General features: G+C 41.0%; 1 protein-coding gene across 1 annotated transcript; it reads right to left on the bottom strand.

Annotated features, from left to right (window-relative positions):
• Positions 1-1,787: 1,787 nt before the first annotated feature.
• Positions 1,788-24,457, bottom strand: DRG1 (developmentally regulated GTP binding protein 1). Its single transcript, XM_077874414.1, has 9 exons — positions 24,292-24,457; positions 23,347-23,470; positions 21,340-21,515; positions 13,640-13,709; positions 10,919-11,088; positions 8,424-8,554; positions 6,373-6,540; positions 5,986-6,108; positions 1,788-2,098 (listed from the first exon to the last, which is right to left on the bottom strand). Exons 1-9 carry the CDS (start codon positions 24,331-24,333, stop codon positions 1,999-2,001), a joined length of 1,104 nt encoding a protein of 367 aa, XP_077730540.1. The 5' UTR covers positions 24,334-24,457; the 3' UTR covers positions 1,788-1,998.
• Positions 24,458-24,749: the final 292 nt, after the last annotated feature.

Genomic DNA, 24,749 nt, shown 5'->3' with positions numbered 1-24,749 from the left:
AGAGAAAGCCTTAATTGTAGGACTGCCCCTCCTTAGTAGTCCTATCCCAGACACTATTCCTCTCCCAGAACTCTCAAGTTTGAGCCCAAAAAGGAAAGAGTTAAAAGGTAGGGTAATGCTCTCTTCAAGTATCAGGGGGCCACTGACAAAGGGAGAGGATGCTGAATGATGGAAGCAAGGCCTATTCAAAGCACATCCTGAGGTCCTTGATGAACTAGATTTCAATAACCTCCTCTACCCAACACCCTAGCAGTGCTAAATTCTTGCTCAATGATGTGAATTTGAGCATGAGGATTTCCCCGAAACCTAGAATTTGCTCTGGCTGGAGAGCAAGCCTTGCTGGAAATCCCATAGCTCAGAAAGCCAATGTTTTTCTAAGAGCTTGGGTAGGCTCTAGATTATGGCCTCTCTGATGAATGCACCAGTGATACAAGGTCTATATCCTGCAAAGTGATGGGGATACTAGGCTTAACTCCTTGGTGGAGATAGTGCTAATAAACCCAAGCTCCAGGAAGACGATCAGAAAAACAATTGTTACTAAGGTAGCATGAATAACAAGTACTGGAAAAGGCTGAGTATGTGGATAATCCCACAGTCCCATCCCTCACAACCTGCTAGAAGTGCTAGCTCACTTGATCTAAAAATCAAACTCTGTCTTGCTGCACATCTGTTTCCGTTCCTGATTTTCTAAGGGACTACCCTTCTCTATTGTCCCTGTAATCCACACTGAAATTATCTCACTTCTTTTTCACTCAAGAGCAAGTCAATCAATTACCAAGTTTAGACTTCTCTGTACATACATGACTACACCTTCCCTCTGCCATTATTCTCACTAACCCAGTCTACTGCACAAAGATTGCTTTATCAATTTCCCAGTATTGGGGTGACTCCTTTATATTCCTGTTCCCAGCCCAAAACATCTCATTATGTCCTTAGTACCCTCCTAAACAGTCTTGACACCACCTTTCCTTCTAACATCACACCTCCATACGTACACATGTTTACACACAAACCTGCTCTGTTCAGATAAAGGAAAAGGACCAGAGATAAGAGCCAACATTCACTAAGTATTTACATGCCAGATACTGTGCTAAGGATTTTACAAGTACCCTCTCCCTTGATACTAACAAACTCCACTCTAAAAGGGAAGTGCCAGGGACGCCTGGATGGCTCAGCGTTTGAGCGTCTGCCTTCGGCTCAGGGCATGATCCTGGAGTCACGCGATCGAATCCCACATGGGGCTCCCTACATGGAGCCTGCTTCTCCCTCTGCCTGTGTCTCTGCCTCTGTGTCTCTCATGAATAAATCTTAAAAAAAAAAAAAAAAAAAAGTAAAACATTTAAAAATAAATAAAAGGTAAGTGCATTATCTCGTTACAGGAGAAAACGAACTGTTTAGAGGTTGTGTAATTTATGCAGGGTTTCACAGCTAATTATAAGTGGCCACACATTTCAAACTTTTGATGTGTATGGCCAGAGTACTTTACAACTGCCACACAACACTATCTCCCATATGGGCTAGCCTTGCAGGGAATATTCAGTTAATTTACATCATGTCCTTCCTCTTTCCAGTATCACCTGTGAAAGACCACTTGAGAAGAGTGAAAGCCACATTCAGTTAGAAGAGTTTCCCAGGACTAAACATCAACTGAGATATTGCAGTCACATTTTAATCCATTTCACATCTAAGACCAGTCTCCCAAGTAACCCCTTCTGCAGCTACCTCACTGTATATACCCATCCTCATTCAGTCCATCCCCAAACAAATTCTGACAATGACACATGAGCTGCACATAGCTGGCTGGCCTACCAGGTCCTTTATGCAGTTGAATTTATAAGGGGACACCAAGATAAGACAAGTAAAGTTCCAGTTTGAGGGCCTCCATCTCCCTCCCCTGAATCCTGATCCACTGGCTGCCAAAGCCGGAAGGGGTTTGGGATAGGGTGCTTGGTCACGGGAAAAGCTGCTATGGTTGGCCCAGCAGATGGGCAGAAGGTTTCACTTCTTCACAATCTGAATGACATCCTCGTCCTCCAACGTATGGTCTTTACCCACTTTTTGAGGATTATGTTTCACAGACAGACCCCAAACCAAAGCGCTGTATGGAAGGGAGAAAAAAAAAAAAAAAGTCAGTGTAAATAATCACCTAGCTTCTACTCTATCTACCTGGGTGCCACCTTTCTGCGTAGATTTAGCATTCCAGCTCTTAAGCACCATAGGCTTGCAACATCCCCTTTCCCCAGTCAAGGACCACATTCAAAGCCCAAAGGCATTAGCTTCCCCTGCAGTACAGCACAATGGAGCCTTCAGATGCAAAGTGGCAAACACTTTCGGAAGTTGTGCGGTTCCTCTTGTTCCAGAACCAATTTAGCAAAATCAGAGAAAAAAACACAAATGAGAAATGTGACTAGTTTAAAATTAAAAGAAGAAAGCATGGGTTTGTTATAGAAAAATACTCAAATAATTCAGATTGGAAATTGATTCTTACAATATCAGTTATAGACTATTATAAATACCAGTTTTTATTGGGTCTACTAAAACCATCAATGGGTACTAATAAATATAGGGCCCTCCTCCTCAGTCATGCTAGGAAAATTCTCCCTCCCAAGATACCCTAACTGGTATGTTCTCCTGATTTTTTAGCATTTATGAATTTTTATCAATAGGCCTCCAATACTAAAAATACGTTGGGCTAGTGATGGAAATTGGTTAACAGGATACTGAGATCTGTCTCACAGAGGCTAAGAACTATATACCAAAGGAAAGAAAATGACAGCCACGTTGTTATTATATTGCCTTTGCAACAAAACATCTTTAGAAACCTATGTTCTGGGGCATGTAGGTGGCACAGTCCGATTCATGGTTTCGGCTCAGGTAGTGATCTCAGGGCTGTGGGACAGAGCCCCACATAGAACTCTGCACCCCTCTACCCTCACACTCTCTTTTTAAAATAAATAAGTGAATCTCAAAAAATAGTGATGAAAATCTACGTTCAAAAAAAAAAAAAAAAACACTGAACACTTCACTTTGCCAAAAAAGATAAAACAGCATTTTACTAACAGCATTAATAAAACACACATAAAATTTTTCAATGCATTAACAAGATAAATGCACGTGACCATTTTATAATATTGAACTAGGAAACTAGTTGTTTTGTTTTGTTTTTAAAGATTTTATTTATTCATAATACACACAGAGAGGCAGAGACACAGGAAGAGGGAGAAGCAGGCACCATGCAGGGAGCCTGACATGGGACTCGATCCCGGGACTCCAGGATAACACCCTGGACTGAAGGCGGCGCTAAACCACTGAGCCACCCAGGCTGCCCAGAAAACTAGTTTTTAACAATCATATTTAACGCCTGCTTTAACATCAGTGCCTTCCATTTTATTGCTGGCAATGTAAAAAGGTTCAGCCCTTTTTGGAGAGCAATGCAGCAAAACATATCAAAGGCCTTATTATCATGAATCTCAGATTAAAGAAATTAAAAAGGAAAAGTTTTTGTGTGAAGTCAAGAAAACTATGTAAAGTAGCAACAAATAGGAAAAAAAAGTGATTACATGATGTGACTCTTTTAACACAGAAAATACATAATGATCAAAGGATGTGCATGTATTCAAGGACACAAATGGAATGCAACAAGGACAAGTGTCATAATTAGTAGGCCTGAAGCTAAATGTTTTTGTTTTTTTTTTTAAGATTTTATTTATTCATGAGAGACAGAGAGAGAGAGAGAGAGAGAGAGAGAAGCAGAAACACAGGCAGAGGGAGAAGCAGGTTCCATGCAGGGAGCCCGACGTGGCACTCGATCCTGGGTCTCCAGGATCACACGTTGGGCCGAAAGCAGCGCTGAACCACCGAGCCACCCAGGCTGCCCGCTACATGTTTTTCTATTAAGATAGTTAAAGTGCTATTTCTTCCATAATGGGGAAAAAAACAAAAAAACAAAATAAAACAAAAACAGTGACCAAATAAAATTCTAACTGCTTTGATATGTCTCTTCTCCAAAACATTTTCCTCCCTTCTCATTTAATTCCCTCATTAACTTACAACTCTAGAGGCGTCAGTGTTCTGCCACCATGGAAGGCAAGAGCTATACAGAAACCTTTAAGGTGGGCAGCCCTGGTGGCTCAGCGGTTTAGTGCTGCCTTCAGCCCAGGGCGTGATCCTGGAAACCCAGGATCGAGTCCCACATCGGGCTCCCTGCATGGAGCCTGCTTCTCCCTCTGCCTGTGTCTCTGCCTCTCTCTCTCTGTCTCATGAATAAATAAAATCTTAAAAAAAAGAAACCTTTAAGGTTTGAAAAAGGAAAATATTTAACTTTACAAGACTCTCCTTCACTGATTCAAGTATATGCCAAAACTTAACAGTCTGAGGATAGTGGAAATTAGCACCTGCACTTAGAAGTTATTTTCGATGAAAGGAATGTGAAGTTTAATAAAGGTCTTCACTCTCGGTATTCTCAGGATCAGAAACAAGTATTTTTTTTTTTAAGTTTTTATCTTACTTCCAGTTACTTCAGTGTTGTATTAGTTCCAGCGTACAATACAGTGATTCAACATGCTTCACCCAGTGCTCATCACAAGGGCACTCCTTAATCCCCATCACCTATCCCACCCATCCCAACTATCTCCCCTCTGGCAACCATCAGTTCCTTCTCCATAATTAAGAGTATTTCTTGTTTTCTCCTTTTTCCCCTTGTGCTCATTTGTTTCTTAAATTCCACATATAAGTGAAATCATATGTTTTTTTTTCTGACTTACTTCACTTAGCATAATACTCTCTAGCTCCATCCATGTCATTGCAAATGACAAGATTTTATTCTCTTTCATGGCTGATATTCTATTGTATGTATATACACATCATCTTCTCCATCCATTCATCAATTGATGGGCAAAAGATTGTTCTTGATTACTATAGTTATGTGAGCTGATAATGTTAGAAGAGTGGTGAGGGATATAAAGAAATTCTTTGCACTATTTTTTCAACTTTTCTGTAAATCTAAACTTAGCTCAGGGGTGCCTAAAGTAGCTCAGTTGGTTGGGAATCTGACTCTTGCTTTTGGTTCAGGTCATGGTCTCAAGGTCATGAGATCAAACCCTCTGTCAGGCTCTGTGCTCGGTAAGGAATCCGCTTGAGATTCTCTGTCCCTCTCCCTACCCATGTGTGTACAAGCACACTTCTCTCTCAAATAAATCTTTAAAAAATGAAATAGGGCAGCCCCGGTGGCACAGTGGTTTGGCGCTGCCTGCAGTCCGGGGCGTGATCCTAGAGACCTGGGATAGAGTCCCACGTGGGGCTCCCTGCATGGAGCCTGCTTCTCCCTCTGCTGTGTCTCTACCTCTCTCTCTCTCTGTCTCTCATGAATAAATAAAAGCTTTAAATAAAAATAAAAAATAAAAATAAAAAATGAAATAAAATTAGCTCAATTAGCTCAAAATAAGATGTTATAAATTTCTTTCAGCCTGTAACAGCAATGAAAGTATATGTAGGAGATTTAGGGGCATTTACCCATGCTTAAGGTCCACAGGGGGTCTCAGCACCCACAGGAGGCCAGTATGATGCTGGCAAGAAGAATTGACGTTTGTGTTTGCCAAGAGGGAAACTAATTAACAAGAGAAAATCAGAGCCGTGTACTGTCAGCCATCCTGACCTGACAAGGCTTCTAAAGCTCTTCTTGCTCCAATTTAGCATGGTTTTAGGATTGAAGAGGCACTTGAGTGGCTCAGGGTTGAGCACCTGCCTTTGGCTTAGTCATGATCCTGGAGGCCGGGGATTGAGTCTCCCCAAAGGGAGCCTGCTTTTCCCTCTGCCCATGTCTCAAATGAATGAATGAATAAATAGGAAGACACTGCAGAATTCTAGCCAGGCAAGCATTTTAGCAACCCCCTGATGCCATTTTCTTAATGCTACCCTAAGAATTGCTAGTTTGTGGAATCAGTAGCCCACAGGGAAGAGAAGGCACTACATGCCCATGATACTTACTATTTAAATTCTTTGATAAGATTTTTATGAATCTTCATGCAGAAATCCTCCACTGTAGTCCTGGAATAAGGCAGCACCACTGGAGATGTATAATCAGGCAACTGGCCTTTGGGTTTGGTGTAACTAGAACAAAGAGGGAGCAGAGGTTTCCTACTTCTTGGAATGCTTAATGTACTGAATGCAAATCAACCCTCCATCACCCCTGAGAAGATCAGACACAGATAACCTCCAATTAAGGAAGAAGGCCCTCAATATGGCGCCTAGCAGATATTTATTTATTTATATCTCCAAAATGAGACAAACTGTGTTAATGAGCTCCAGATAGTATCATTTTAGGACACTTTGTTTTAATTCCTACAACCATATGACCTTTCCACGAAGACTTACATCCTCACTAGTTTCAGATAGTCCCAGATCTTTTCCAATAGGTCATCAAAATTCCAGCGGTGATGGGCAGAAATGGGTACACAGTGAGGCACCTTATAGATGATATCCAATTCCTCAATGGAGATCTGATCAATCTTATTCAACACATAGATACAAGGGATATAAACTCTACAGAAATAGAAGAAAAATAGGACATTAGTCTGGAGCTGTTGAAAAGACTGTCAGTGCGATTATGAGCATCTCCAAGCCCAGAACGCCAAATCAGAGACTCATAAAAAGCATCATAAAAAGCAGATCAACCCCTCAACCCTGCCCCCAAAAGGCTTCCTACCAAAATAAAGTACAATGTCCAAAAAGTGAACTATGAGTTGAGATGTAACAAAACTCAAACCCTGTCTGAGCCATGCAGGTAATTATTGAGATGCATCATAAGAACACAAGTTTTGGAATCACACAAAAACCTACTCCCAGCTCTGTTACTTCCTAGATCTAAATCCCTTGGGCAAGTCTCAGAGTCAATTTCCCACAAAGTTGTTTTATGAATTGTAAATGTATTTTTAATAATATATTCAATTTTTAAAATAAAAAATGTAACATCTAACAATGTCACAATCCTAATGTCCATATCAATACGGCAGCTGAGATTACTATTAATTTATAGCAAGTCACAACTTTTCAGGCTTCAATTGCCTCACTTATACAATGCCTAACTCAAAGAATTGGCTTTTGTTTTCAAATGAGAATCGAATAAATGCATCCAATAAACAGGAAAGCAATTAAAAAATATGCTCATGGGACACCTGGGTGGCTCAGCGGTTGGGCGCCTGCCTTCGGCTCAGGTCGTGATCCCAGGATCCAGGATGGAGTCCCACATCAGACTCCCTGCCAGGAGGCTGCTTCTCCCTCTGCCTATGTCTCTGCCTCTCTCTCTCAGTCTGTGTGTCTCATAAATAAATAAATAAGCTTTTAAAAAAAATATTATGCTCAAATGCCAGGAAAAACTTTAATAGTGGCTTAAATTATTATTTAATTTAAAATACTAATACTAGTTTTTCATGGTACTTTAGCTGCCTTTGGCTATCTTTAGGTTTATATCTTTAGGTTACCCTTAGAACATATACAGCCAAGCATGCTCTGAATTCTATAGGTACCCTATAGAATTTCTCAGATGGATTCTGGGAGAGCAGATTGAGAACTACTCTCTTCACCATCTTATGACACAGCTTAGGTAGGGGACAGACTAATTCACAAAAAGTAATAGAAATGGGGAATTTGGGTAGCCCCGGTGGCGCAGCGGTTTAGCGCCGCCTGCAGCCCAGGGCGTGATCCTGGAGACCCTAGATCGAGTCCCACGTCGGGCTCTCCGCGTGGAGCCTGCTTCTCCCTCTGCCTGTATCTCTGCCTCTCTCTCTCTCTGTGTCTCTATGAATAAATAAATAAAATCTTTAAAAAAAAAAAGAAATGGGTAATTTAGGGATGCCTGGGTGGCTCAGTGGTTGGGCGTCTGCCTTTGGCCCAGGGTGTGATCCTGGAGTCCTGGGATCGAGTCCCACATGGGGCTCCCTGCCTGGAGCCTGCTTCTCCTTCTCTGTGTCTCCCATGAATAGATGAAAGGAAAGGGAAAGGGAAGGAAAAAGGAAAGGGAAGGAAAGGGAAGGGGAAAGGGGAAGGGGAAAGGGAAGGGGAAAGGGAAGGGGAAAGGGAAGGGGAAAGGGAAGGAAAGGAAAAGAAAAAGGAAAAAGGAAAAAGGAAAAGGAAAAAGGAAAGGAAAAAAGAGAAAAAAAAGAAAAGAAAAGAAAAGAAAAGAAAAGAAAAGAAAAGAAAAGAGAAGAGGAATTCGACCATCGTAATCAAATTTCAGAGCAAAGAAGGATGCCAGAAATTAAAACCAAACCTCCAATTTACAGCTAACAAAACCAAGGCCCACTATTATGAGATAGTAGCAGACCTAGAGTTAGAATCAATGTCTTACAGATTCATAATCCAATGTTGTTTCCACTATAAGGCTTCAAATTCAAATTCAGACACCAGATCATACACTTGGTCAGTACCTGTTTCCTTCCACCACATCGATGAGGTCGTCTGCTGTGGCATCACTACGCAGCGTCACATCAGCATTGTGAATTTTGTATTCAGCCAGAATGCTCTTCACAGTCTCAGCATCCAGCTCACTCTGAGGGCACTGAATGTGCAGAGAAGACAGTAACTGGTCACAGAGCAAAAAAATCTCCCAGGAGTATTTATCATTATACCTGGATAATCCTAAGATATAAAAATTCATTTCTAAAGTCTGTTATTCCGGATGAGAGTAATTGACTTTTATTAGAAAATACTTCAAAACTATTAATCTTTCCAAACTCGAATGAAGATGCTAGGGACTGAATCACTCCTACCCAAATTCATATGCTGACCTCCTAAATCCCAGGTATCTCAGAATGTGACTGTGAGGGTTAAAGATAGAGTCTTTAAAGAAGTAACTACGTTAAAATGAAATCAGTCATATGGATAAGCCCTAATTCAAGTGGCACTAATGTCCATACAAGAAAGGGAGACTAGGATATAGACCCACAGAGGGGAAAACCATGTGAAGGCACAGGAAGATGATAGCTATCTACAAACCAAGTAGAGAACTCAAAGAAACCAATCCTGCTCATATCTTGATCTCAGACATCTAGTGCCTCCAGAATTAAAATAAAATAAGTAGGGGATCCCTGGATGGCTCAGCAGTTTAGCGCCTGCCTTCAGCGCGGGGCATGATCCTGGAGTTCCGAGATCAAGTCCTTCATCAGGATCCCTGCACGGAGCCTGCTTCTCCCTCTGCCTGTGTCTCTGCCTCTCTCTCTCTCTCTGTCTCTCATGAATAAATAAATAAAATCTTTAAAAAAAAAAAAAAAGTATCTATTGTTTAAGCCACCCAATCTATAGTACTTTACTATGGCAGCCTTAGCAAATAAATACAGAAATATTAAACATTAAATGTTCAAATTTAAACATTATGAAAGGATAATGAGAAAGATCTCCTCAGCAGGACAGTTTAACTCTGTGCTAGTCATATCATCTGGATTTCTAGAATGTTAAATGTTACAGGAAATTCTCAATCTTCAATTATATGACTTAGAAGCAAGCAGCACTGGACAGAGTTGATCACTCCTCCAATCTTGGAAACTAAGTAAAGAAACTGGTTTTCCTGATTTTCTTTCTTCTTTGTCTAAAAAGTCTTATTTGCTGATTCTTCCCATCTCCCAACCTCTAATCACTGAAGGGAACATAAAGCGAAATCCTTGAACCTACTTTCTATTTATACTCATTTCCTAGTTATCTCAGATAAGCTCATGGCTCCAGAGTTACTAAACACCAAATGTATACCTCTCCAAGCCTAGATAATTCCTCATATACCTACTGGGTGTCTGACTAGCATCTCAAACTGAACATCCTAATCTTCCCCTCCTCTCCAACCCCATCCTACTCAAAGTCTTACCATTTTAGTAATGGGAGTCTATTTTTCTAGCTCAGGAAAAAAAAACTTATAGTCATCTCTCTCACAACTCATATCCAATCCACAAGTAATTCCTACCCAGCTACTCTCAAAATCTTTTGATAAATCAACCATTTATCTCCCCCATTGTTACAACTCTGCTCTGAAAACTATCACTTCCTGACTGGATTGCTGAAATAACCCCCCCCCCCTTTTTTTTTTTTTAATAACCTCTTAAATGGCTTCTCTGCTTTGGTTTCTTCTGTTCTTAACCCAATTCAATCTTTTCTCATCTCAACAAACTAGACTGATTCCACCAAAACCTAAATCAAATCCTGCTCACTCCATAAATTGGAACCCAACCAAGAGTTATCCATTTTTTGCAAAGTAAAAGCATGTATGGTCCTATGCTATGACTTCATCTCTTACCACTCTCCTACTTGCTCACTATGCTATTCCCCAAACATGCAAAAGCATGCTGTACCTCTCAGGGCTTTACACTTGGATGTTTCCTCTACATGGAATGTTCTTCCCCAAGACAGTCCTTTTGTTCACTCCCTCATGTCACCTCAGTGAAGACTTCTCTAATCAACTCTCCCACCAACACTCTTTTCCCTGTTTTTGTCCTTAGATTTATCATCTAATATATTGTATTAACTCATTAGTTTTGTTCACTACTTTTCCACATAGAATGTATGGACAGAGACTTTTGTCTATTTTGCTCTCTCTTCTAACCTACTCCCTTACCAAACAAGAGCCTAAAAGAATGCTTGGCACATGATAGGCACTCTATAAATCTGTGTTATGTTAAATAAATGAAAACACAAGATATTAGCAGCCATCTACTTCATGAAGGCTGGTCCCATACCACATCAAATAACCCAAAAGAAGAAATGAAATTAAGGCTGAGATTAATTCTTTTCCTACTCTGTCAGTCACTACAAGGTCATTTCGTTACCTCAGTTAGTGCTGGCAGAAGCCAGGTGATTTCCAAAGTTCAACATCCCTATACCTCAATCTACTCTCTACCCCAGTACCTTCAGAAGCCTGGCCCATATCCCCTCCACTTACAGTGGCCGTGAGATTAATGCCTCCTTTATCCTTCTTCTTAAAGCCAATGTTGGGGGGTTTGCTGTTCAAACGAATGCCAAAGCCTTCCAGCTCATTTTCAATTATCTTTTTATGTCCCAAGGGTTTCAGGACATCCAGAACAATAAGGATCAAGTTACATGTTCGGGCCACTGAAGAATGGAAAAAATAATTTATACAAAGCACAGCTCAATACAGATTTTACTAAGCCAAATACTCAAAAGCTGGGGAGAGGGAGGCAGTCGAATTCCATTAAGACAAAGGATTTTTTTAATAAATACACAGACACACATCAAGTTAAGGTTACCAAATTCTATGCCAGAAGTCAATATACAACGTGTGCCTTGTTTTCCACTGGTGTAACTAGAAGATATGTTAACTTCTAGATAGACTAGCAGAAAAACAAGTCAGAATGAGGGCAAAAACCAGGCAATAACTTAAATCCCTGAAAAAGTCAGATTTAAAATAATAAAAATTCTAAAAACGTAAGACTATCTGTTTGGCATATTTTTCGTCAACTTTACTGTCAGCATTATCACGTATATATACAAATATATCTTATCAGTGTAATTTACAAAAAACAAATAGTGTCCGTGTTAAATACAGTTTAATGACAAACATAGGGCAGCCCGGGTGGCTCCGCAGTTTAGTGCCGCCTTCGGCCCAGGGCCTGATCCTGGATCCCCAGGATCGAGTCCCATGTCGGGCTCCCTGCATGGAGTCTGCTTGTGTCTCTGCCTCTCTCTCTCTCTGTGTCTCTCATGAATAAATAAATACAATCTTAAAAAAAAAAACATATATTATATATCTGTATAAATACCACAGACAAGCAATATGCAGAACATTTCCATCACCTCTGAAATCAATCTTCCCCTTGATTCCAATTCATCCACTGATCTGCTTTCTGTCAACATAGGTTAGTTTATATTTTTAAAAATATTAACTAATTAAAATGAAATAAAATTTGAAATTCACTTCCTCAATTGCCCTAGGCACATTTAAAGCACTCAATAACTACACATGTCTATGGGCTACCATACTGGAGAGCACAGATTCAGACCATTTTTTCTATTGGACAGTGCTCATCTAGAAAGCAACCAATCCAGATTAAAGCAAGAAAAGAGGGCAGCCCGGGTGGCTCAGTGGTTCAGTGCTACCTTCAGCCCAGGGCGTGATCCTGGGGATCCAGGATTGAATCTTACATCAGGCTCCCTGCATGGAGCCTACTCCTCCCTCTGCCTGTGTCTCTGCCTCTCTCTCTCTCTGTCTCTTGTGAATAAATAAAATCTTTAAAAAATATAAAATAAAGCAAGAAAAGAGGGCACAGGAGGATACTGCCAGGGTTGTGGGGAAAGAATGAAATCAGTAAGATTGTATTTGAAGCTATTATTTAACTATCTAGAAAAACACTGACTGATGGGCATTTGATCTCTTAGAACATTTGAAAAATACAGGGATCCTTGGGTAGCTCAGCAGTTTAGTGCCTGTCTTTGACCCAGGGCATGATCCTGGGGTCCCGGGATCGAGTCCCATATCGGGTTCCCCACACGGAACCTGCTTCTCCCTCTGCCTGTGTCTCTGCCTCTCTGTGTGTCTCTCATTAATAAATAAATAAAATCTTTTTTTTTTTAAGATTTTATTTATTTATTCATGATAGCCACACAGAGAGAGACAGAGAGGCAGAGACACAGGCAGAGGGAGAAGCAGGCTCCATGCAGGGAGCCCAACGTGGGACTCGATCCCGGGTCTCCAGGATCGCGCCCCGGGCCAAAGGCAGGCGCCAAACCGCTGTGCCACCCAGGGATCCCTAAATAAATAAAATCTTAAAAAAAAAAAAAAGAACATTTGAAAAATATTAGCAAACACATACAGTAAAAAAAAAAAAAAAAAGAAACCACTACATGAAAAACAAATTTCAAAAACAGATTTTAAGAGAAAAGAAACCAAGTCATAATATTCCACCTATCTTAGCACTGAACAAAAGTTACATATTTGATACATAATAATGTAAACTGTAACTGATAAGTTAACTAAAAATTTTGATATAATTTGTTTGAAAGAAAGGAACAGGGGGGTGGGTAGCACCTAGTTGGCTCAGTGGAGCATGTGACTCTTATCTAGGGATTTTAAGTGAGAGCCTCATGTTGGGTGTAGAGATTACTTAAAATGAAATTAAAAAAAAAAATGGGTAAAAAGGTATAGAGTATAAGAGAGCTAATTCTCCACCATAACATGAAACCAATAGATGACATCTAAAATTAATCGTGAGATAGCAATATAAGCACAATATTTGAAAATCTGAAGGTAAATAACAAAAGGAACAGCTGAAAAGTTAATAATAGTTGCCAATGGGGAATGACAGTGGAAGTGAGGAAAGGTAGAGTAGTGGACTGTTGCCAATTTATGATTAGCCTTTTATAATATTTTACTTTAAATAACCACAACCAGTGCGACAATGGACTAAAGCACTTCACTTCTCCTTTTCTTAGTGTTTCTCCTCAAATGGAGATCTGGACTGTTATTTTCTGAGGTCCCTTCAAGTTCTGACATTCTATTCCAGTAAGAAGTCAAGTAAAACTATGCCCTTCACTGTGATAAAATCTCTAAGTCCAAGGTCTAAGTCCAGGGTCTTTAGTCTCCAACTAAAGAAATAGTACTCAATAAAGGGATAATATCCCAGGCTGGTAGCCTTGGACAACTCACCTGCAATGACTTGACGGCCTCTACCTTTCCCATCCTTGGCACCCTCAATGATACCTGGAAGATCCAGGAGCTGCAAAATTAAGGACAGGGTAAGGAGAGAAGGAAAAAAGAAGCCACAAATCTGAACAGGTGAAACAGAATGATTTTTCAAGTATCCAAAGTATAAAAGATCCAAATCCAACCTCCTGATAACTTGAATATTACTTTTACTATGTATTTCAATGTTAGGTTTTTTATATACCTTTTTATATTTTACCTAGTTTAAAATACCTAACAACTCTGAGATATCAGCGGAGGTTCACAGAGGTTAACTGATTTGCCCAAAATCACAGTCCTAATAAATCAAGTAAGATTATAACTCACATTCTGAGGGCCAAACCCATTATTCTGCATTAATCTCTTCTAGGGGTGCCTGCGTGGTTCAGTCAGTTAGGTGTCCAATTCTTGATTTTGGCTCGGGTCATTATCTCAGGATTGTGAGATTGGGCCCCATGCTGGGTTCCACACTCAACGTGGAGCCTACTTAAGATTGTTGCTCTCCCTCACCACTATTTGTTGCTCCTCTCCACTATTCTAAATAAATACACATACATACCTACCTTCTAATAGTCCCTTTTATTTTTTTCAGGTTGAGCCTCCATACCAATTCCTTAATGTAGGTAATGGATCTTGATAGTCACAAAATACACATTAAGGGCTTTTGCAAACCCTCCAAATCCCTCAATTCACAAAAGTTTCTGCAGCCATTCCAGGTGAGCATATAATAATCACCTGTAAAACCATTAACAATTCATCCATCCCTACAAATTCTAACTTAAAAGGACAAAGTAGGGTTCATATATTGATCTGTACTTCACAAGGCTCCATGGCTGACTCTGATGTGTGTCCTCAGTTGAAAAATGACTGCTTAATTGCCCAGATAATGCAGTAAAGGTAAAACTTCACAGAAAACTTCATAGAAGTCATAGTGTATGTACATAACAATGTGAACATAAAAACCAACTTCATAGCACACAATTCAAATGCACATCTCAGCAAAATTACAAACTATTAGAGGCGACTGACAACAATTGAGAACATATATAAAATCTGAAAATACCAAGGGTCCACTATATGGCCAATCTTGAATTATCCACATGAATGAACCAGGAACAGAGTGGCAGCTTATCAAAACATCATTTAAAATTAGCCTTAGGGGGATCCCTGGGTGGCGCAGCGGTTTGGCGCCTGCCTTTGGCCTAGGGCGCGATCCTGGAGACCCAGGATCGATTCCCACATCGGGCTCCCGGTGCATGGAGCCTGCTTCTCCCTCTGCCTGTGTCTCTGCCTCTCCTTCTCTCTCTGTGACTATCATAAATAAATAAAAATTAAAAAATATATATTTAAAAAAAAAAAAAAATTAGCCTTAGGGATGCCTGGGTGGCTCAGCAGTAGAGCATCTGCCTTCAGCCCAGGGTGTAATCCTAGAGTTCCGGGACGAGTCCCACGTCAGGCTCCCTGCATGGAGCCTGCTTCTCTCTCTGCCTTGTCTCTGCCTCTCTCTCTCTCTCTCTCTCTCTCTGTCTCTCTCATGAATAAATAAGTAAAATCTTTTTTAAAAATTAATAAAATAAAATAAAATTAGCCTTAGCTTGGGATGCCTGGGTGGCTCAGCCGTTGAGCATTTGCCTTCAGCTCAGAGCGTGATCCCAGGATCCAGGATCAATTTCCACATCAGGCTTCTTGCAGGGAGCCTGCTTCTCCCTCTGCCTGTGTCTCTGCCTCTGTGTCTTTCATGAATAAAGAAAACCTTTCTAATTAGTCTTAGCTTTAAGTCTATCTGACATTATACAAACATACTTCCCACTAAATAAACCACAATGAGGGTACCTGGCTGGTTCTCAATCTCTGAGTCTTGAGTCTGGGCCCCACATCAGGTGTAGAGATTACTTACAATGAATAAATTTTAAAAATAATTAAATAAATAAACACAATGAAAAAGAACTAATTCAGGAGGCACTTAGTCAACTTTTCCTTTCAAAAGCCTACTCAAAGTTCCTCCCTCTTCTTCACTACATAATAATGTTATATCCTCTAAGACTAATACACCAAACTGAGCTACCCTTTTATAATTTATGTTGAATACATCAGTCCTGTCTTGGAAACGTTAGTTACACTGATTTACACATAATGCATACATGGAAAGTAATGAACACACCAGATCTTGATTTCTAATCACTATTTTCTAATAAAAGAAATTGGAGGGGGATCCCTGGGTAGCTCAGCAGTTTAGCACCTGCCTTCTACCCAGGGAGTGATCCTGGAGACCTGGGATCAAGTCCCACGTCGGGCTCCCTGTAGGAAACCTGCTTCTCCCTCTGCCTCTCTCTCTCTCTCTCGGTCTCTCATGAATAAATAAAATCTTTAAAAAAAAAACAACTTAGAGCTCCTTTAGAAGTGGTTGACCTCAGGGCCAGAGTAGGGAAAAACCTAAGATTAGCATGGAACATCATGTCATGCCAACAAATAAGAAAACACTCACAAAGATGAGGGCTTATGGAAAGAACATGGGAACCAACCTGAAGGAATTCCTAATTGTCAAAGCTGGAACAAAACAATAAAATAATGGCAATACTGGATTATAACCCATAAAATAAATATCCACAAACCCACACTGGTACATATTATCGAATAAATAGGTAAATTAATAACATGTAGTAACATGTAGTAAGAAAGAGAAAAAGAATCACCATTTGTCAAGAAGCAGAATAACTGCTGCAGATAGGATCCACAGATGAATGCTAAAATGAGTGGGCAAGTTTGAGAGATAGGATTTATATCTTCTCAAAGTACCTCCCCAAGGTATTTAACTACGAAAAGAAAGATGAAAATTTAAAAAAAAGAAAGAAAGATAGTAGCTTTACAGTAGAGAAATCCTGCTGATACCACCCTAACCAACCAATGAAGGTCAACATCACCAATTAAGACATACAACGTCATGAATTCTCTAAGATACACTGAGGATACAGCATCATTTCGTGTCTTCTTGACAAAAATACATAATACCTCAGTCTAATTGTGAGAAAACATCTGACAAACCCAAACTGAGGGATATTCTACAAAACAATTAATCAATACTCTAAGCATCAAAGTCTTAAAGGATAAGACTGAGTATCTATTACAGATGGCAAGAGAATAAAGAAAAAGAACAAATGCAACGTGGGATGATCCCAGATAAAATCTTGGAAAAGGACATTGGTGGGAAAATTGGTAATATCTGAATAAGGGAGCAGCCCCGGTGGCGCAGCGGTTTAGTGCCACCTGCAGCCCAGGGTGTGATCCTGGAGACCCGGGATCGAATCCCACGTCGGGCTTCCTGCATGGAGCCTGCTTCTCCCTCTGCCTGTATCTCTGTCTCTCTCTCACTCTCTCTGAATAAATAAATAAATCTTAAAAAAATACATATATATATATCTGAATAAGGTCTGTAGTTTAGTGATGACTGCCTCAATCTTAATCTATTCCTGATACTACCTCTGTGATCATGTAGGATGTTCACGGCTCCTGCATGGAGTCTGCTTCTCCCTCTGCCTGTGTCTCTGCCTCTGTCTCTGTCTCTCTCATGAATAAATAAAATCTTTAAAAAAAAAAAAAAGAGGGGATCCCTGGGTGGCGCAGTGGTTTAGCGCCTGCCTTTGGCCCAGGGTGCGGTCCTGGAGACCCGGGATCGAGTCCCACGTCGGGCTCCCGGTGCATGGAGCCTGCTTCTCCCTCTGCCTATATCTCTGCCTCTCTCTCTCTCTGTGTGTGTGACTATCAATAAAAATAAATAAATAATTTAAAAAAAAAAAAAAAAAAGAAAGAAAGAAAAAGAAAAAGCCAACCAAAAGCGAATACATTTATATTTACACATGGTCTCATTTATGTAAAATTCAACATATAAACTAATCTTAGTAATAAAACATAAATAAGTAATTGCTTGGAGATGAAGGAAACCAGGAGGGAAGGGGCATGAAGAAACTTTTGGGGATGGTGTGTTCATGATCTTAATTATGATGATGTTTTCACCAGTATATAGCTATGTCAAAACTTACCAAACTGTATACTTTATCTGCAGTTTATTGTATGTGAATTATACCTCAATAAAGATGTCTGAAAAAACAAAAAGTTCATCATCAGTTGTTCCTAGAAATTAAGTCTAGAGTCTAATAGCTCTTCAACTCTCCCAAAGATTCTAGAATCTATTTCTAACACTTAGTAAATTCCATTCTGCTACACATGTATCTGCTATATATATAAAACTGCTGAGAAAAAAAAATATATATATATATATATATCATCAGCAAAAGGCTTTAGTGTATGTTAAGCCTCGTTAATGTTATCAAGAACTCAAAAAGGAAAATCCATCTGGATAATCTAAAACTCTTAAACCTAGAACATGGCTATAAAAGACCATATTTCTCCTAGTGTAAGAAAAAACAGCACAGGTTTTCTAACTACTGCAACTGAAAACGGGAAAATTTATTGAAGCCTCTACAAAAGTAAAAACAACCTAAATTTAGCTTTTCTTGACAGGGAAAGATTTTTTAACGTTACATGGAACTATTTAAACATAGCAACTAAATTCCAGAGAGTGTCAGGCACATTCAGGGTGCTATAGCTGTAGACATGGCAACTAAATTTCATTCAATAAAATAACCCGTGCTTTATGCATCTAAATGTCATATTAGATCCAAAAGATAAATATTTCTTTAAATCGTGAAACTGTAGATTTTAAGAATTCAATGTTAAACTAACTCAAACTAAATGCCTTTAGAGATTAAAGCAGTTAAGTTAAATGTGCAATTATTTATATAGGAAAACACAAATCCTAGGGACTCAAGCAAGGTGAAAATAAGCCCCATAAATATTTTTGAAGCTGAATATCCACCTTGCAGGCTAATCTCTACTTGTGTGAAAAATCAGTTTTCTTTAGAACATCCCCAATACGTGGTGATTCAGTCACTACTTAAACACTTCCAGACACAGTAATTCATTACCTCAAGAGGTACCGTTCCATTTTTAGGCACATCCTTCATAACAAAAAACCAGAAATCTCCCTCCATATTAATTCTTACTAAATGGTTCTAATTTTGTATACCTCTCCCTCCATTTCACAGATGAGTGCTCTGCCACAAAACAGCTATTTAAAGAACATTCAAGAGTGGTCATCTTCACCCTGCTATGTACACCTTAACTTAGTTTCTGGAGAAAGTCAGAAGGGGAGGAAAGAGTGCAGAGGCAGAAAAGAAAGCATCATGCAAAAAAGGGGGGGGAACCCCTAAAAGGTCAGGAGACACTGAAATGAATGCTTTAGGAGAAAGACAAGAAAAGAGAGGGTTAAGTAGCTCCCATTCTGATATACTTCAAAGCCCTGAAAGAGGTATCAACAGCATCTCATCAGGAAAGAAGTTATTCTCGGAGCTGCCAAAACTGTGATTATCACCAAGACGCTAAAACCAGACGGCATCAAGCAGTGGTCCAGATATATATGCCTAAGCATCCTCACTCTAGTTATATACATTTTGGACACAGGAGTACCTGAAAGGCCCATGCCCCAACAGTCTCTGCATAGGCAGGAAAAAAAACAAACACTGAAAATACCACCAGGACACTGGTCCTTTCCTACTTCAGATTAATGAAAAAGCATGAATGCACCTCACAACTCTGTGTAGTTCGGCAAGAGGGAAAACAGATGCTTACACTAATAGTTCTCAAAGAACAAGCCAAGGTACTCTGGGCACCACAGAGAACTTAAGGGTGCCATGAGATATCCTAAATTTTCAAGAGAAACAGATATTCTTGGGGCACCTGGGTGGCTCAGTGGTTGCGTGTCTGCCTTTGCCTCAGGTCCTGATCCCAGGGTCCTGGGATAGACTCCCACATCAGGTTTCCCGCAGGGAGCCTGCTTCTCTCATGGCCTATGTCTCCGCCTTTCTCTCAGTGTCTCTCATGAATAAATAAAATCTTTAAAAAAAAAGAAAAGAAAAGAAAAGAAAAAAGAAAAAAGAAAAAAGAAAAGAAAAGAAAAGAAAAGAAAAGAAAAGAAAAGAAACAGCAATTCTTGATAGATGTCAGACAATGAAAGAACTACTAGCTCCACACAGCTCACAATTTTTTTTTAAAGATTTTATTTATTTATTCATTCATGAGAGACACACAGAGAGAGAGAGAGGCAGAGACACAGGCAGAGGGAGAAGCAGGCTCCATGCAGGGAGCCCGATGTGGGACTCGATCCCCGGTCTCCAGGATCATGCCCTGGGCTGAAGGCGGTGCTAAACCACTGAGCCATCCGGGCTGCCCTAGCTCACAATTTCAACATTACATCCTATTACATTGCTTTCAATTATGTCATATCCAAATGTCTGGGAAGTTAGATTTTTTACCAGTTGCTATAATAAAAAGCGCCACACAAAAACCAATGTGACATACGTAGTGGTTTCCAATCTGTTTCCAAGGTTTGAGAACTGATATGGTTTCCAACAGTGCACACATCCCATTGGTAAATAACTATGGTTGTAAGGACATAAATATTTAAGTTGTTTGGACCTAATGATGGAATCATTCAGTATTTCTTTTGGCCTAATAAAAAAATTACCAGGACAAGAAGAGGTGTTAGGAAATAATTCCTGAGACACTAGGGTGATTTGAAACGAGAAGGTCTGGGAACTTCCAGCCTAAGTTCAAATGCCATGGAACTCAGAATCTTGCTTTCTTAGCTGTGCAGCCAACAAGAGTATGACCTATTAAAGCTTGCATACACCTTCTTTCATACCCAAAGGGACTCTTCACTTGGGAGCCCTAAACCCACTACCTATCTACGAACAACTTCTCTAAACACCAATTTCATTAGGCCTCACAGACAAGAATTATCTTCTAAAAAGGAACTTATCGGGCAGCCTGGGTGGCTCAGCAGTTTAGCGCCGCCTTCGGCCCAGGGTGCGATCCTGGAGACCTGGGATCGAGTCCTGCATCAGGCTTCCTGCATGGAGCCTGCTTCTCCCTCGGCCTGTATCTGTGCCTCTCTCTCTGTGTGTCTCTCATGAATAAATAAATAAAATCTTTTAAAAAGTAAAATAAAATAAAAAGGAACTTATCAAAAAGTAAAAAAATGAAAGATAAAAAGGATCTTACCACGTTATTAAAAAGGTTCTGATGAAAAATAAATAAGTAAAAATAAAAAGGTTCTGACGGTTCCTGGCTACATAGAAGATAAAATTCAACTTCCTTACCAGGCACACAAGGCCCTTCATAATTCAGCTCCAACCTACTCTTCTTGATTCGGTTTCTATCACTCCTATCTACACTACAGCGTGCACCACAGCAAGCTATTTACCACTATGGCTACCTGAAACTGCCCTTTACCTTCTCTAGCTGATGAAATTCTACTTGAACTTCAAGACCCATCTGCACTGCCATTTTCTACATGAAGCTTTTCTAGTGTTACCAGACGTTTCCCCAATATCCTTAGGTGAAAAAGCGGTCCCTTCTTTCTCTGTGTTTTAACAAGCACTATCCCATTGTATTATTGTCTTTATATACTGCTCTATCTCCCTTGCTAGGCAGGAGGGGCCTCACAGATCAAAGATCAGGCCTGGCATACAGAACGCTTCCAATAAGTGCTTTTTAAATGAATAAAACAATGGATTTCTTCCCTTCTGTGGCCTGCAGGCCTGACTCACCTGGATCTTGGCACCTTTGTATCTGATGACACCGGGCACAGTGGTCAGAGTAGTGAACTCATAGGCTGCCACCTCAGAATATACCCCTGCCAGGTTACTAAGCAGTGTTGACTTCCCCACTGATGGAAAACCCACAAACCCAATTCGAGCATCACCTGTCTTGGCCACATCAAAACCTAAAACATCAATAAATATCAAAAAGAAGAGGAAAGTTATCTCTTGAAGTGTTGAGATTCATGAAATTCCTTTCACATTCTGGTAGTCTACCCATCTAGGATATATTTCTCAAACTTTCTACAGGTTACCTCTACAGAGGTTAAGTACACAAAATAGCAATTAACATTGTTCAATGGAATTTTTTTTTTTAATTTTTATTTATGATAGTCACACAGAGAGAGAGAGAGAGGGGCAGAGACACAGGCAGAGGGAGAAGCAGGATCCATGCACCAGGAGCCCGACGTGGGATTCGATCCCGGGTCTTCAGGATCGCGCCCTGGGCCAAAGGCAGGTGCCAAACCGCTGCGCCACCCAGGGATCCCGGAATATTTATTTAGAAACTTTCTTCCTCTACTTACACTGTCATACACCTTTCCAGTACGCACAGAATTTAAGACTCAAAGATTATATAATAACTGATCTAAAAAAATGGGTGGTCCACCTGGGTGGCTCAGTCAGTTAAGCTGCCAGGTGACTTTATTTTGGCTCAGCTCATGATCTTAGGTTTAAGAGTCTGAGCTCAATATCAGCCTCTGTGCTTGTCCTTGTCCCTAACCCCCCTTTTTTTTGTATGTGTACACACTCTCTCAAATAAATATTTTAAAAATGAGTTTCTTCCTAATTGGAATATAAGAAACAAAAGCAAAAAGAGAAAAAAAAAATCAGACTCTTAAACACAGAGAACAAACAGATGGTCACTAGAAGAGAGGTGAGTGGGGAGACAGGTGAACTGGTGAAGGAGATTAAGAGCACTTGTGATGAGCATTGGGTAATGTATAGAATCCTTGAATCACTGGGTGCCTGAGTGGCTCAGTCAATTGAGTGTCTGCCTTCAGTTCAGGTCATGATCCTGCAGTCCCAGGATTGAACCCTACTCTGCATTCAGTGAGGAGTCTGCTTCTCCCTCTCCCTCTGGCCCTCCCTACTCGCGCTTTCTCAAATAAATAAAATCTTTAAAAAAAAAAAAAAAAGTGAAAGTGTTGAATCACTATATTGTGCACTATACTGTATACCTGTAAGTAATACAACACTATGTTAAATCAATGCTAGAATTAAAAACAAATTTAAGTAAAAAATAAAAGCTTTTAAAAGATTAAATAAGAGAAAAATGGGTTTCTTTTTTGTCTTACAAACTCTGTGGGAGGGATGTCTAGGTGGCTCAGCAGTGGAGCGCCTGCTTTCGGTTCAGGCCCTGGTCTCAGAGTCTGGGATCGAGTCCCGCATTGGGATCCTTGCAGGGGGCCTACTTCTCTATATCTCTGCCTCTCGTGAATAAATAAATTTAAAAATCTTTTAAAAAAAACAAAAAAAAAAAACTGTGTGACTGACCGGGTTTTTGTTTTGTTTTTGTTTTTTTAAATAATGGCCTCAAACAACGTCAAAGCCAAATTCGTGGCCCTCCTCTAGGAATACAGTATTTATGTATTGCTGTAAACCAATGAAAACCTATTTTGGATCACCATGGGATATACACAAGGGTGCCTGGCTGGCTCAGTTGGAGGAGCACGTAAATCTCAATCTTAGGATCTTGAGTTCGTGATCCACGTTGTGTGTAAAAAACATAAACTTAAAAAAAAAAAATACAGTATAAAACCCTAGTTCATCCCTTAGACAACATTCATTGGCCTTTGAAACCAGCAGAATTAAACACACTCAAGAATTTAGGATTAGAAAATACACATCTACACTTTTCTATATGACAGCTTAAAGTTCTTTTTAAACCATACACCTGTATTATTTTGAAAGAAATTACATCAAAAAAACACACCAACATTGAAGAAAAACACAAACCTTCTCCTGGCCCACCACCACCACCACCTTTTGGGGTAATGAGTTCTCTACGAAGCTTAGCAAGACGAGCCTTAAGCAGCCCTAGGTGGTGTGCTGTGGCCTTGTTCTTTTGAGTCCGAGCCATCTGCAAGGGAGGAATCACAGTTATAAATCAGAAGCAGTTCTTACAGGGTAAAATATCCAGAATGAATGCTCTCCCAACTGTGAATGATTTTTTTTCTAGATCCTATCTGAGGTCAATATACCCATTTTAGTCAGAGTTGGAGTCAAAATTCACCCTCTTCATCACCCAGCCCATTCCCCTCATTACAAAGAGGTCAACTGAGGCCCAAAGTAGAAGGGACAGACCAACCAAGGTCACTGAAATTAACATCCACAAATCAGAGTGAAACTCGGCTGCGGAGTCCTTCTCTACCGCTTGTACGTGGTATGCTCCATCTGACAAGGTCACCACTCTCCAGATTTTAAAGAACTGAGAGCTTCAGACAACAGAAGCACAGCTGGTTCAGGTGGAATCAACAGGCTACCGCAGATGTTATCCCAGATCCATTCCTAGGAGCAATACTCTGGGAAACGCGGTCTACCGAGTAGAGAGATTGGGGAAAGGGGGACGGGTTCTGGGAGATGATGAAAGATACTGGGGTGCGAGAGCGGGTCAGGGCTGGAGGAGGGAGGAGGTGGGGGGGCTGTGCTGCTCACAGAAAAGAAGACTGAGAAGAGCGATATTCGGACAGGAGCCGAACACTAGAACGGGGCACTGACCAAGCAGCAGGGGTGTGGAACGCGGGCCCCGGCTGAGGGGAGTCGGGGGGCTCGGCGCCCGGCTGAGGGGAGTAGGAGAACGCAGGCCCGGTCCTGACGCGGCTGAACAAAATACGGGCAAGAGCAACGCTACCTAAGAAAGAACACTCCGAGGGAGAGTGAAGCGCCAGCTGTGCCCATTACCTCGGCTTCGATCTCCGCGATCTTCGCTAAGGTGCTGCTCATGATGGCGAGTCCCTGGGAGGTCGCTGGGGAGCGTAGCGGCCTCCGCACAGATGACCACCCCTCACACAAACGCCGGCGGACCTGCCCAGGCCAGCAGGCGCTACCGCAGCGCGCAAGCGCGGGACTTCCTACGTCTCGCGAGAGAGTTCAAGGCGCAGCTCACCGCGAGACGTACGGCTTGGAGTGATCTCTTCCCCCCTCAGCCAACCCCGCCCCGTCCCGCGAGCCAGCGCGGTGTCATAGAGCCCGCGGGAGCGGGGGCCAGAGAGGCCGCCCGGGTCTGTACCTCCCCGAGCGCGCGGAGGGTCGCGCGCCGCTCGGCCCCGCCCCGCCGGACCTGCGCCCACGCACTGCTCGGCGCCCGGCGCCCGGCGCCCGGCTCGTGGTGTGCGAGGAGCGGTTTCTGGTTACTGCCG

This window comes from Canis aureus, chromosome 27 (assembly GCF_053574225.1).
Source record: "Canis aureus isolate CA01 chromosome 27, VMU_Caureus_v.1.0, whole genome shotgun sequence".
NCBI lineage: Eukaryota > Metazoa > Chordata > Mammalia > Carnivora > Canidae > Canis > Canis aureus.
The sequence above is the reverse complement of the archived record's forward strand: the minus strand, read 5'-3'. Positions and strand labels throughout refer to the sequence as shown.